Source organism: Somniosus microcephalus, chromosome 12 (assembly GCF_052327205.1).
Source record: "Somniosus microcephalus isolate GS21.2 chromosome 12, FLI_Smic_1.0, whole genome shotgun sequence".
Lineage (NCBI taxonomy): Eukaryota > Metazoa > Chordata > Chondrichthyes > Squaliformes > Somniosidae > Somniosus > Somniosus microcephalus.
The window spans coordinates 69,968,706-69,984,030 of NC_140998.1; the positions used below are offsets into that span (position 1 = coordinate 69,968,706).

Here is a 15,325-nt window from a genome sequence, read left to right on the forward strand (position 1 = left end):
GCAGAACTTTGCTTTAAAAGGTCTTTCAGCACTTTTACCAGGCCTTCTGAAGTCAGAGGTGCTGCAGCTTTAATCTATCAACTGTGGGGCCTCCTTGGAAGACCCTCTCCCCGCTTGGAATGAGCGCTTCCCCAACAGAGGCATCTGCAAGCAGCATGGGAACTATTCATTTCCTTTCACCATGGAGCTCAGATTCTGATGAGGAGCAGCCATGGCAACAGCAGAACCAGACAGCTCAGCAGCAGGAGCCCAACCTCCTGCTCAGCCACCTGATGCTGCACAGGGCAGAAGGCGCCAGCACATCGAGGCACCTTGCCGCAGGAGATACCCCCAACACAGGGTTTACAGACAGAGGATGAGCTACCTCAACATGAGTGAGCAGCAGTGCCAAAGGAGGCTGAGACTTTTGCGAGAGGTTGTCTGAGGAACGGGTGGACACCCCTTACCAGTGTCTGTCAAAGTCACCACCGCACTCAACTTTTTTGCCTCAGGCTCCTTCCAGGGATCATCAGCAGATATTAGCGGCATCTCCCAGTCGGCCACCCACAGTTGCATCACGCAGGTTACCGATGCCCTATTCGCAAAGGCGCACAATTACATCCACTTCTCAAGGGATCAAGCAAGTGTCGCCGCGCATTTGCTTAGCTTTGCAAATATGGCAGGCTTGCCAATGGTGCAGGGCATCATAGACTGCACACGTAGCCCTTAGGGCACCCCATCACAACCCAGCTATCTTTGTCAACCGAAAGGGCGTCCACTCCCTCAACGTACAGCTGGTGTGTAACCACAAGGAGTAGTTTTTGCATGTTTGCGTCAAGTTCTGTGGTAGTTGCCATGACTCTTTCATCCTACGGAACTCTAGTGTTCCTCTGCTTTTCAATCCGCCAAACCAACTTAACGGCTGGCTCCTTGGTAACAAAGGCGATCCCCTGAAGAAGTGGCTAATGACACCGAATAGGAGGCCAGCTAATGAGGCTGAAGAGTGCTACAACGCCAGCCACACTTCAACCAGGTCCATCATCGAGCAGACCATTGGGTTGTTGAAGATGCGCTTCTGATGCCTTGGCCAATCAGGTGGAGCCCTACAGTATTCAGCAGACAGGGTCTCCAGAATGGTCATGGTCTGCTGTGCACTGCACAACATGGCACAGCGTCATGGCTTTCAGCTTCCTCATGAGCAAGTGGCTCAGTTCCTAGCCTCCTCAGATGAGGAGGAGGAGGCTGAGGAGGAGAAGGATGGCCGAGCACCAGTCTATCGACCAGCAGCAGCGGCAGCACATGGCTGCCCGTGATGCAAGGGATGCACTTATCATGGCCAGATTTGCATAGATTGCCCATGTTGGCACATGTCCTTAGCTCCATCTTAAGACATGACTGACAATGGACATGACTCTCTGGCCTCTTTTCACTCTGGCCTGACAACGCAAGTGTAGCGGTGCCTGCAATGTGGAGTTACCTAAGGCGAAAGAACAAATGCCATCACGCCAACATTTTGCCATCAAATCATTTTTATGCTTTCCAACAGGGATGGCATTTCATCAATACACATAAACATTCACCCAATCTGCACACAGATCTGGAGGTTATATCCCTTGCTAGCTAGACCCACACAGCCTTGGTTTCTTTGGGAGGCCTCTTCCTCCCAGATGAGGGGAAGAGCACCTTCTTGCTAGCTCTCACCCCCTCAACCAACATTTGCAGCGCTTCATCAGAGAACCTCAGGGAGGCCCTTGCCTTGGAATTGGACATAGTGGTTTCTCAAAATATGTTGCAGGTGGTGCAGCAGCGACAGAAATCCAGTGGAATGATCTAAGGCAGCAAGCAGCCCTTAAATGAGGCTGCAAAAGTGATGTCAGCAGAGGCGAGTTTCAGTCCCAAAACACAAATTGACCAAGGGAAACCCACACCTCTGAAAGCAACTGGCCAATTAGGGGGGGGAAAAAAATAAATAAAAATAAAATCGCAATTTCACCCCCCCTATCAGTGGAGCTGGGAAAATTGCCCCCAAGAGGGTTTGCATGGAATGCTTTGCCACAGGCAGTGATTGAGGCAGAGACCATTCCACCTTATACGGGAAAACTGGCTAAGTATTTGACGCAGAGGTAGATACAGGAGTATGGGGAGACAGCAGGGCAGTGGGATTAGTTTTGGATTGCTCTTCACAAAAAACTGGCAGCCACGATGGGCCAAATAGCCTCCTTCTGTGCTGTAAACTTCTATGGTTCTAATGCATTAGTGTCAAGCATTGAATGGGAGTTTCAAACTCCCTGGAAGGAATTTGAATTGGCTTCTTTTGGAAATCCCAGCAACTTTCCTGGTTAGATGGGGAGCACAAGGAAGAACAAAAAGCTTTTGAAATTACAGAACATTCAACCACTTGTCTTCTTTCCTAATGCTTCATTTATATTCCATCAAGTGGAGTTTCTTATGGCAAGCCAGTAGCGGTTATGCTAGGTAGGTTATGCTACCTACTTGTGCCACTTTTAAGTCAGAGAGAGCAGACCTCTGTGCAACTTTACATAAAATGTTATGGAGCTCTGCTCAGCTTGGCTCAATAGGAGCACTCTCACCTCAGTCATAAGGCTGTGGGTTTTAGTCCCACTAGTACTTTAACATCTCATCTGAAAGATTATGCTCAATAGAGATTCTATCTGCCTGCTCAGATAGCAGGTTCCAAGGCATTATTTGAAGAGCAGGGAGTTCTCTCAGTCTCCTGGCCAACATTCAACAGCACCAAAACAGATTATCTGGTTTATTTTACCTCATTTGCTGTTTGAGGGACCTTGCTGTGTGCAAATTTGGTGCTTTTTGCCTACAAAACAGTGAATACAATTCAAATAAATTTAATGGCCGTGAAGTCCTTTGAGACGCCCAGAGGTAATCAAAAGGTACTGTACATGCAAGTTTTTTTCTTCCTTATTCAAGGACTACCAGTGAAATTCTGAAGTTCTATCATTAGACAATTAAAAGCCAGGTGAGTTATTTTTAAAACTTTAAAGTTTGAAACATTCCCTGCTACCCGCTGCAATTAAACTGCAACGAATGTAAAGCATTAGTGGTGCAAGATCATCTCAAATCAAATGTACAGTATAATACTGCTGGCTTCACAAAAATCACTGATGACTTCTGAGAAGCGAGGCATATTATACTGTGTATTTGGTATCAGTTTGGTGCAAAAAAAAGTCATGCCAAATTAACTGTGACTCAGTATTTTACAATGTTTCCAAAATGAGAATTTTGTCCTGTAGCTCAATGCATTGGGTAGCAAATATTAAACTGACAAAAAAGTCATACTATGTTTTCTTATATTTTATTTGCCAAGTTACTCTATTTAATATATATATCCACATCAAAAACACTAAATTAGATAAGTCAATACAATCAATAAATAACATGCATTTAATAAATCAAAACTTCAAGAGTGTTCAGTTTTAAGTTAATACCATTCAACAAGAAACGCAACAGTAACCCTCTGAGCCCTGCTTGACTGAATCATAAGATCATATACACAAAAAGGAACAGAAAACAGAGTTTTTACAAACACCAGAATAAAACAAATGGCAGGACTATACATAAAATAAAGAATGTGGCTAAAACCTTATTTCAGCGAAGACAAATTGAGAGCACACACCCGTACTTGATTCATTGATAAAGGAACAATAAGCAGTACCCAGGAAACTTTGAGTACAGCAGGGCAAAACCCAAACTGAACTGTGCAAATATAAAACAGGTAGATCATTTTATAGAAATTAATTGATATCTATAAACGGGGCACCCTAATGGCTTATAGTAGGGATTGTCAACCTGCAAATGTCACATGCAGCCTCCATGTCCCCATAATTCATCTCTGGAAGGCCAAGCATCTCAATTCCATTAGTGTTTATTTCTTATTCACTGGTTTGTCACATCTGAATTTGAAAATTGGAAGTTTAGAAAGGGCTGTTTTTTGCACAGTTGCCACATTGGTGGATAAATTCTCAATCAGAACACCAAAAATAAACTTTATATGTAGCCCCTGAAATGCACCTATGCGACCCACAAACACAAAAGCCTGAACACCCCTGGCCTAGAGTACCTTTTATATTGGCATGTTTGATTCTAGCTTTGTTTTCCACAATTATCAATGCTGCTCAGAATACAATAACCAAACAGCTTAATTTTTTTAAATATTCATTCACGGAATGTAGGCGTTGCTGGCAAGGCTGGAATTTATTACCCATAGCAATCGCCTTCTTGAACCCGCTGCAGTCCATGTGGTAATGGTGCAGGGATTTTGACCCAGCAACAATGAAGGAATGGCAATATATGTTCAAGTCAGGATAATGTATGACTTGGAGGTGATGGTGTTCCCATGTACCTGCTGCCCTTGTCCTTCGAAGTGGTGGAGGTCGCAGGTTTGGGAGGTGTTGCCGAAGAAGCCTTGGCAAGTTGCTGCAGTGCATCCTGTATATAGTACACACTGCAGCCACGGTATGCTGGTGGTGGGAGGTGGTGACAATTCTTTGGTCTACATACAGAGATTTAACATGAATTTAAAATATTCAGCATCTGACATTTTGAAAATAGATCTGCACTTTTGACTCAATGCTGCTCTGTGAAGATTGGCTAGAAACTCAGTACACCCTTGCAACTGAACTGACTTCCTTGGGCTGCATGTTAGCCAAGGATAATATTTAAAATGCTTTTTTTTAATGCTATCTATTATTTATATTCAGCACAAGTGCTAATCAATTAAATTGTATTGTAATTTTATACTGATGTGCCCAACATTGCATGAGCTGTTATTTCTGATAAAAGAACTGTGTCCAAGAAACTCACAGCACCTGAGTTGAGAAGTATATGCCTTTGATTTATTTTAAACAATTCAAATACTAATACCCTATTAAGTAACGCTATCATCAATCCAAAAAATAACTTTCAATGCTGATCTGTAACATTTAAATATTAGCACTACACACAAAGTTACCATGAATCTCTAGCCATTGCATGACAATATTACTTAAATAAAAAAGCACTTTGTATGTTGCTGATAAAACATGATTATAGAAACAATTTCTATAACTGGAAATATTTAAACTCTAAATGGAAATAGTACACAGGATGAATGTTAGAATTTATTGTAAATGCAAACTAAAATGATGTAGAGAGAAACAATTTAAATATAATCATCCCATAAGGTAACAGTTTGAGCTGTCATTGACCAAAACCCAAGTGGCGCCTTGGAAAAATAAAATGTCCAATAGGAAACTATACTTGCTCAATTTTAACATGTATTTTTTAAAAATCTATTGATAACTGATAACATTTAAAAAGAATGTATTTGAACATCAACTGAGCAAATGTTAACTGTGTTCATTTAGGTTTGCCAGCTCAAAAAGAGAGAATACAATTTCACTCCAATTTAATGATTTTTTTCAAAAACTTACCATTTGACAAGAAAATTGCTGTAACTCAAATTAATTTTGCAAGGCTGATGTAATTGTAATTGATGTAATTTTCTAGAGATTGTATTGAACTGCCCATGTCAATTATATCCATCCAACTAATGTGATGAGAAAATTATTACAAAGTTGATAAATTCATAAAAATTGTAACACAAGTAATACTTCCCAGGAGTCAGGTTTGGCCATCTCAAACAGATGATCTGGTTGTGCTAGTGGTCCTTGGCACCTCCTTGCATCCAGTTACAGAAGAGACTGGTAGAAGTCGGTGACAAGGCCATATAACCCCTCCCCCCCTTAATTGCAAGGTCATCAAGGTAACCACTGAAGAAAAAGACTTCATGACCAGCACTTTACAGCCGATGAAGTACTTTTTGAAGTGTAGTCACTGTTATAATGTAAGAAACGTGGCAGCCAATTTGCGCACAGCAAGCTCCCACAAATAGCAATGCGATAATGACCAGATAATGTTTTTTAGTGATGTTGGTTGAGGGATAAATATTGGCCAGGACACCGGGGATAACTCCCCTGCTGCTCTTCAAAATAGTGCCATGGGATCTTTCACATCCACCCGAGGGGGCAGACGGGGCCTCGGTTTAATGTCTCATCTGAAAAACGGCACCTCAGACAGTGTGGCACTCCCTCAGCACTGCACTGGAGTGTCAGCCTAGATTTGTGTGTTCAGGGGATAAATTACTGAAGAAAGACTTGTATTTATATAGCGCCATTCATGACCATCGGATGTCTCAAAGCGCTTTACAGCTAATGAAGTATTTTTGAAGTGGAGTCACTGTTGTAATGTGGGAAACGCAGCAGCCAATTTGCGCACAGCAAGGTCCCAGAAACAGCAATGTGATAATGACCAGATAATCTGTTTTTGTTATGTTGATTGAGGGATAAATATTGGCCAAGACACCAGGGATAACTCCCCTACTCTTCGAAATAGTGCCGTGGGATCTTTTACATCCACCTGAGAGAGCAGATGGGGCCTCGGTTTTAACGTCTCATCCGAAAGATGGCACATCCGACTGCACTGGAGTGTCAGGCTAGTTTTACTTACTCAAGTCCCTGGAGTGGGACTGGAACCCACAACCTTCTGACTCAGAGGCAAGTGTGCGACCAACTCAGCCACAGACACTTAAGAAGGAAAAAAAGGAAACGTAACCCAAGTAATAGTTGGAAATTTAGAAAAGCAAGTGACGAGAGAAAACAATAAATAGAATCCATAGATGGTACTCACCATTTAGATGTTGAATTTATCCATTATCTAAAAAGAAACAAACCCATACTGCAGCTACCAAGATCAGCTGCTGCAGATTTTTTTGTTTTACTATATTGCAATAAAAATTTGAGTTACTCTCAAATGTTATTCTAGATGCAGGCAGTGTTTACTTTTTTAAGTGTATTGATTCATTTAAAAAAAAGTGTTTAAAGATATGTCTTGAGTGATTGCACACCATAGGTATTTTCTTTGATTAAGAAATTACTATTTATTTATTGTTAAAGAGAATGTCTTTTTTAAAGTGTAGTAATTTTGGGAAGGCACTGCTGCCCAAAGTTTAGCTAACTGGTATCGAAAGTAAAGGTGAACATTACAAGTCCATCAAGATCTTTTAAATTCAATGTTAGAGGAATGATATGGAGGCTGAGAGAATGGTAGTTGCATATTGCTGTCCACCTGCAGCCTATCTACATTTCCCAGTGAGAGGCTCCTCATCATAGCTGTTCCTCTATTTTACCCACTGATAGGGTGAATAAACTATCTGGACTAGGAGCATCAAAAACTACTGTTCACAGTGATGTAGAATAACAATACACTTAAGGATCGAGATGAAGACAAACTACAAGAGCAAAACTTAAGCAGTTTATCATTTCTGACATTAAAAACAGTAACTGCTGTTATTTACGAAATATACAAGTGGAGTTTGTGGGTGGTGGCATGGATGCCAAGCTATTGCAACTGAATCCTTGGATTCGAACTGCAGGGATATTCAGTTTAATATCACTGCACATTAGAGATACAGCATACCCTATATGTACGTTGTATGAAGGAACATCAATGCTCACGTAAAAACAAAACATTTAAGAGTCTTGATAAAAATCCTTATTTTAAAAACTATTTTTTTTTGAGAGGGAAGAAAAGATACAATATTGACTCAATCAGTCTATAGGCTTGTGATCATAAATGCAAATACTGCTCAATTTGCACTGCCCTCATCCATGTCAAATATCAGCAATGCTTTTAACCATAATTCTCAAAACATAATAAAACCTGTGTTACTGCTGAGTGATACTCTAGGTTTAGTCCATATCCAAAAGTTTTGAATGAGTCAATATTTAATATCTGCACAAATAGTTAAAAGCTAATTAAGTGAAGTGTATCATCTATTTCTAGATGGAGTAGAACTCGACTGGGGACACACTGATGCTTAAATTATTTGATACAACAGATTTAGCCAGCCAGGTTTTTTTTTGCAGGGTGGGGACAGCCACGATGTATTGGGTTACATTAATTTTAAAATGGGCATTAAAATGATTTAATCTGAAATAATGTGCTTCTGGTCTCTTATTAATTGAACTGCATGATTGATCTACTTGGATCTCATCCTTCAGGTATCAGTCTCTAATGTGGTGAAAGGTGTATATAATGATTCATTATTGCGTGATGTATACACACTTCCATTACTACTGTGTTGTAAAATATTGGAGTAGCCATCAAGTTATGGCCAGAATAAATCCCTAAAGCTTTTCAAAGTTCCCTTGCTAAATCTCTGAAGGAACAGTGCAAGATAGTTGTGTCCCTTTCTTCCCCAATCCCTATCCCAGTTTAAAATAGCCTGTCAATCTCCATATATTTTTTAAAATAAAAATTGACATGTTATGATCCAAATATATTAAACACTCCTTTAATTTTAATGAGTATTATTTGGTATCTTTCAAACTGCACTTTGATCAAGTACAGTTGCTTATATGGAATCTCTCTATAGTCTTATAGTGTATGGCCAGACTCTCAAAAATCATGGAAAGATTCTCAAGTGCATTGTGCAAATGTTTGACAAAATATTCCCCAAATACACCTAAAAACATAGTTGGATTTGATAGTCAAGTCTTTGCCAATGGCATTCATCAATTATTTTACTGTTGAAATAATCTATGACTTTTGTATTTGTTACTACAGGAAACTTTTTTTATCCGGCACCGATGGGACCGGCGTGGTGCCGGTTGATCAAAATGTCCGGATTATAGAGAGGTATACTTACCAAGGTACGAGAGCCCCGTACACGGCCACAGGTGCAGGAGCCCCGGTTACCCGGCACTTGTGCATGAGTCCCGATTACACGGCCACAGATCCAGGAGTCCCTGTTGCACGGCCACAGGTGCAGGAACCCCGGTTACACGACCACAGATCCAGGAACCCCGGTTACACGGCCACTAATATATAGTAAAACTTACCTGAACCTACTCCTGAATTTTGCTGGTTTAGAGAGGTTTCCGGATATTTAGGTGCCAGTTAAAAGATTGTTTCCTGTATTTCAATATGGATGTAGTCTTCGGAGAAAGCAATACAGCCAGTGGGACAACATGGTGGCATGCTACAGGAAACTTTGTTATCCGGAGGCTAAATGTCCGGCAAGCTCGAGCCACCGGCAAAAATCAGGAGCCGTTTTTTTTCTTTTCGTTGCTTTTTTCTCAACAGTCAAGCTCTGCAAGGTCTGTAGCTAAGCAACAGCTTCAGCTAGAGACGCTTGCCGACTGTTTAGAAGCTGTTGCTGAGCAACAGGGTTTGTTGATTCACACGGAGCTGAAAATCTCCGTATGCTTCAACATTAGCGCTGGAATGTCCGGCAGTTTTGAGGGAACGGCAACAGCTCGGTCCCGTCGGTGCCGGATAGCACAAAGTTTCCTGTATATGTGAACTAAGATATCTAAATTCGACTGTCAGCTACTTCTAGACTAATTTTAATTCAATGTCAAACAGAAATAAAATGCATAACCCGCAAAAAGGAAAACATACATAAATCAACACAGGGTGCTCAATCCCAGCACTCTATATTGACTACTCATTGCCTGTGAAAATGTTTGTAGCTATAGGTCCAGTCTTCTCAGCTATTGTCCTGGACATCAACACAAAGAAAATATAAATGGGTTGAAAACCAAAATATAGAAACACACAGGGTCTAAATTCTTCAATATTTTAGCCATAACATTTCCAAATATTACAATTTACTGTCTTGCTTTTATGTTGCTTCCAACAAAGTATACATCTTGCCTGAAGTCTAAATGACACCGTAATGAAATACCAAAAACACTGCCATAGCATTCATTGTGTGTTACTATCCATACTGTAAGGAAAACCTACTGTTTACAAATTTTACAAAAGTTAAATCTGTTACATAAGCTATATATGGAATTTAATCTGCCTCAAATTTTTAAATATAGTAGCCTCATAAGATATTACAAAAAATAGTGCAAAGCATGAGTCACAAAGGCACAAAAGCTATAATTCATGCATTGAACTGGTATTCAGTATTCCCATTCATCTGTTTTCATGTCTAAGTAATTCAGAATATTCTGGGCAAATTTCACTGCTTGTTTTCTGGCAACCTTAGCATCATCATTCCCTTGGGTTTCCACAGCATCAAGTGCTAGGAGTTGCTTTGTGAGCATTTCTTCCAATCTCATGTAATTCTTGTCAGTTCTATCTCCATCAAATGACAGCACCTGCCTCTGAAATTCTGACAAATGGCTCAGAACCTGCCACACAGCTTTCTGTGAAGGATGTTCATCTCTCAGCTGCTCCTCCAAGTTCTCTCTCTTTCCAAGAGTCTCCTTCAGGTCAACATAAGCTATCACAGCCTGCACATCAACTACGGATCTTCTTCTAGCTTCACGAATACACGGATTTTTGCCAATGTCTACCTGATCCAATTCGGTGAGAAGACTTTGCAGTTCTGCCTTTGGTTTGAAATGGAGATCAGAGGCATTTTCCAATTGCAGCAGCTGATGTTTTAATCGTGTCATCTTCTGGCGTATTTCTTCTATCTGTTTGATGGATTGATTTTGTGCTAGATCATAACACCCTGCAGACTCTCCCTCTGATTCCATCTCCAAGTGTCCTAGTAAGCAATTGATTTCATGCACGACACGTTTCCTATAGTTTCTCACCTCTGCGTGTCCAGTCACATCTATAGCATCCAATTGCATTAACAACCCTGTGATGACACGGGACAGATGTGTGCAGTTCTCCAAGACATTCAGGCTCATCAGCAGGCCAATCACATCCCATCTTGCTTTGCTAACCTCACACAAAACAGAGTTGATCTTGGAAACAGAAGGGTGCGTATTTGTGGATAGAGGCAAAGACAATGCTTGCCGACCAATACAGTTTTCAATGATGTCCTGCACAGCACAAATCCTGGTCAAAGCTCGATATCTAGCTTTCCTCAAGCTAATTTTTCCTCCGGTTTTTACCTGCGTCAGTTGAAATATGATTTCTTGGATGCGATCAGCAAATTCCTCAGTTATCAAGGCCTCAGCTGAAGATAACTCATTGGTAACCAACTGTTGTGCATCACCGAAGACCTTTTTGACCATCAGCCGAGATGGGTGAGTTGCAATTTGCTCGAGCTCTTTGAGCAATCCCTCCACATCTTTCACTGCACATTTGCGGCCATGCTGGATATCAGACTTGCCATCAGTATCTACTGCATCTAACTCGAACAGCAACTTGGCCAAAGTGCTCTCCAGGCGCTTGTACTCTTTATCAGACTGCGTACCACTGAACGAAACTACAAGTCGCCTAATTTCATGGATTTCCTTCTGAATTTCTTGGATTCTAATCATCGAAGGATGTTGTTGACCCATGGCCATATTCCCTTTTTCCCTAATAAGTCATAGTGAGTCTGAAATTGAAGCAAAACATATTGGTCAGGGGTCACTTGTTGGCATCAGACTTAAACTTTATTTATTATTGCCTCCAGAATGAAAGTGTTGTTAGGAGGAGGAGGATCAAAAATGTTCAGACCTGTAAATTGGCTTCTGCTCCATCTATACATTCAGTAGATGTGACAATACATGCTCCTTTGCTCGGACAGAAATTGCAATAGATAATTAATTATAACTAGCACCCGACACCAGCACGTCAAGTCCAAATTCTGAGGCAAGCCCAACCAATTTCTGTCGCACTGCAGCAAGTTTATCCGGATTTTAAAACATTACATAAGTGTTTTTAGAAAAATTGTGCTTTTTAAATTGTTTAAAAAGCAATTGATTGTGCTCAGCTCAGCTGCTTTAGCTGTAATAGGCATCACATCACCTAGCTGCCTCAACCAACCGATCATCTAATCATGAGAGATAATTATGTATTAAATGGTAGCTGTGTTAAATAGCAACTAACTAAACTGGTGGCATTTTTGTCTAGCACTTGCAACATATTCTCTCCTAGTGATGTGAGAAAAACCTAAGCATTTAAAGTACTGTTCAAACTGAGTTTTCCCATTGCCAGAGTTTAGAATTACATTACATCTCCTAGTATGTTTAAAGTGCTGGTAGGCCCAACGGTTATTGTCAACAGATACAGTAACCAGGTGGTGAAACAAAAACAGAAAGTGTTTCCACTTGTGGGGAAGAGCAAAACTAGAGGCCATCAATAGAAGATAGTCACCAAGACATCAAATAGGGAATTCAGAAGAAACTTCTTTACCCAGAGAGTGGTGAGAATGTGGAACTCGCTACCACAGGGAGTGGTTGAAGCGAATAGTATAGATGCATTTAAGGGGAGGCTAGATAAGCATATGAGGGAGAAGGGAATGGAGGGTTATGCTGATAGTTAGATGAGGAAAGACGGGAGGAGGTTCGAGTGGAGCATAAACGCTGGCATGGACTGGTTGGGCCGAATGACCTGTTTCTGTGCTGTACATCCTATGTAATCCTGTGTAAAACAGAAAATGCTGGAAACACAGGAAAATGCGCAGGTGGAAAACAGAAGCTGGTTAAATAGCAGAAGTGAGACACTTTACAGGACATTCTATTTATTTTCTTGTTGTTTATCCCTTTCCCTTATTCTATTCTTTTTCAAGTGCTGTTCATTTGTAATATCTTCCAGTTTTGATGAAAGGTCCACACCTGAAATATTAACGTGCCTGTTCTTTCCACAAAAGCTGCCTAACCTGAGTGTTTACAGCATTTTCTGTTTTGGTTCAGATTTCCAGCATATGCAGTTTTTTACTTTTTGTTCAGTAACTAGTTGGTGTGTCATTTAACATTGCTTGGTTCACTGGCACAATAAACTAGATCACAAACTCTTTCTTAATAATTCCAGGGTTTTCACCTCCACTACTCTACCTGGAAGTCCATTCCATGCATGATCACTCTGTGAGAAGAACTTCTTGATAACAGTTCTAAATTGCCTTTAATTAGTTTGAACCTGTGTCCTCTTGTCCTACTCTTGCAAATGAATTTGCATTTTCCAGATCTACCTTTTCCCTACCATGTACTATCCTATATACCTCCCTTAGCCATTTCCTTTTATGGTTTAAAGAGTTGAAGTTTCTCCAAACTTTTCTCATACCTCAGTCCTGACACTAGGAGCTGAGGTTCTTTCCAAACTGCCTCCAGTACCTGAATGTCTCGTTTCTGTGTGACATAACTATGGTGAACACAGCCCCAGCGTATTACAACATATGCTGAGGATGTGTTTACCATACTAGAAGATGTAATTGCAAAATACTAGCACTGGAAGCATTTAAAAAGAGACTGAGTATGAATCAGACCTCAGAGGTGAGCTTCAGAGATTCTGAAAAGCCAGTTGATTGAGGATAATTGAGCAACTTGGCTAGCAAGTTAAAGAATGTAAGATGTAAAATTACACAAGGTTTGAAATGCAACAGGATTAGAAATTTGGTGCACCATTCAGATTTCAAACATGTGGTCATTGTTCTAATGCTGTTCCAATGGAGGAAAATAGGGGGAGAAAAAGAGAGAGAATCTGTATCGGGGAGACAATCTGCGATCGTGGAATTGTGGAGCTCTGATTATGCTTCGAGGAACTTTTAAAACATTTTAATTTAAATATATTCTGTGTAAGTATCCAGTTAAAAATTATAAAACAGATCTTCTCAACCAGGCAGAATCAGCTCTTTATAAGTCAGCCAGAGTAACAGACACAATATTGAGCTTAATGCATTATACGTTTGACGTGGAAACCAAGTCAGGTTTTCGATGATCATAAATCAACTCGGTCTGCTCAGGGCTTCCTCCACAAGCAAAATAGGAACCATGGCAAAACAGGAACCTTGGCAAAACTGAAGTACCACTCCCCTTGGAAAGGTAATCGACCTGAAATATTAACTCTGTTTCTCTCTCCACAGATGCTGCCTGACCTGCAGCGTGTTTCCAGCATTTTCTGTTGTTATACCACTCCCCTTGCTGTTTAAAAAAATTAGTGGTAGGGCCAGAAAATTGGTTAATCCATCATAAACAATGCCAAATGAATGCTTACAGTTCCTTTAAACTGCTAGTCCAACTCAACAAGTATAACAAATAACACATGCAGCAATATATAATTTACCACATGGATTTAGGTGTTTTTAGGATGGGACTCATATGTATATTGAAAGGAAAATTGAGCGAGGTACGCACTCCTACAAATGGTGTCAAATGAGTTAAGGTTTAAGCTGAAAGACCTAGGGGTGTTGGTGGACTTAGCACATGTCCAGCCACTGTGGAACAGCAATCAAAAAAGCAAATGGAAAGCTACATATGTATAGAATCTAGCAACATAGATGGAGGGCATTCGGCCCGTCGTGCCTGTCCCATCTCTTTGAAAGAGCTCGCCAATTTAGTCCCACACTGCAGCTTTTTCCCCAGAACCCTGCAAATTAGTCCTCTTCAAGTACATGTCCAATTGCCTTTTGAAAGTTCCTGTGGAATCTGATTCCACCATCATTTCAGATAGTGTGTTCCAGAATAACCCTCTGTATGAAAAAAAAACTCTAATTTCCCCTCTAGTTCTTTTGCCAATTATTTTAAATCCATGACCTCTGGTTACCGCCCCATTTGCCAGAGGAAACAGTTTCTCCCTACTTGCTCTATCAAAGCCCCTCAATTTTGAATACCTCTATTAGGTCTCCCCTTAACCTTCTCTGCTCTAAGAAGAACAATCCCAGCTTCTCCAATCGCTCTACAAAACTGAAGTCCCTCATCCCTGGTATTATCCTGGTAAACCACCTCTGTACCTCTCCAAGGCCTTGACATCCTTCCTAAAGTGTGGTGCCCAGAATTGTACAGAATACTCCAGCTGAGGCCTAACCAGTGATTTATAAAGGTTTAGCATGACTTCCTTGCTTTTTTATTCAATGCCTCTAGTTACAAAGCCAAGTATCCCATATACTTTCTTAACCGCCTTATCAACTTTCCCTGCCACCTTCAAAGATTTGTGAATATGCACTGAATATACCCTCTGCTCTTGCACCCCCTCAAAATAGTACCATTTAGATTACACTGCCTCTCCATGTTGCTCCTTCCCAAAGTGCATCACTCCACTATTACCTAAATTAAATTGCATCCGTCATGTGTCTGCCCATTTCACCAGTCTGTCTACGTCCCTCTAAAGTCTGCTACTATTCTGCTCACTAGTTACTACGTTGCCAAGTTTTGTATCATCCGCAAACTTCAACATGACAAAGTCAACATGGATTTACAAAGGGTAAATCGTGCTTGACTAATCTACTGGAATTTTTTGAGGATGTAACTGGTAAAATAGATAAGGGAGAACCAGTAGATGTGGTGTATTTGGACTTTCAGAAGGCTTTCGATAAGGTCCCGCATAAGAGATTAGCTTGCAAAATTAAGGCACATGGGATTGGGGGCAAGGTATTGACTTG

General features: G+C 40.7%; 1 protein-coding gene across 2 annotated transcripts in view; it reads right to left on the reverse strand.

Moving 5' to 3' along the window:
• Nucleotides 1-3,291: 3,291 nt before the first annotated feature.
• Nucleotides 3,292-15,325, reverse strand: part of bag5 (BCL2 associated athanogene 5) — a 46,829-nt gene continuing 34,795 nt past the window's right edge. For both annotated transcript variants that reach the window (XM_086003058.1, XM_086003059.1), the window contains one exon: nt 3,292-11,344. In XM_086003058.1, the coding sequence (XP_085859184.1) occupies nt 9,966-11,312 (1,347 nt within the window). In that variant the 5' untranslated portion in view covers nt 11,313-11,344 and the 3' untranslated portion in view covers nt 3,292-9,965. The remainder of the gene's footprint in view (nt 11,345-15,325) is intronic.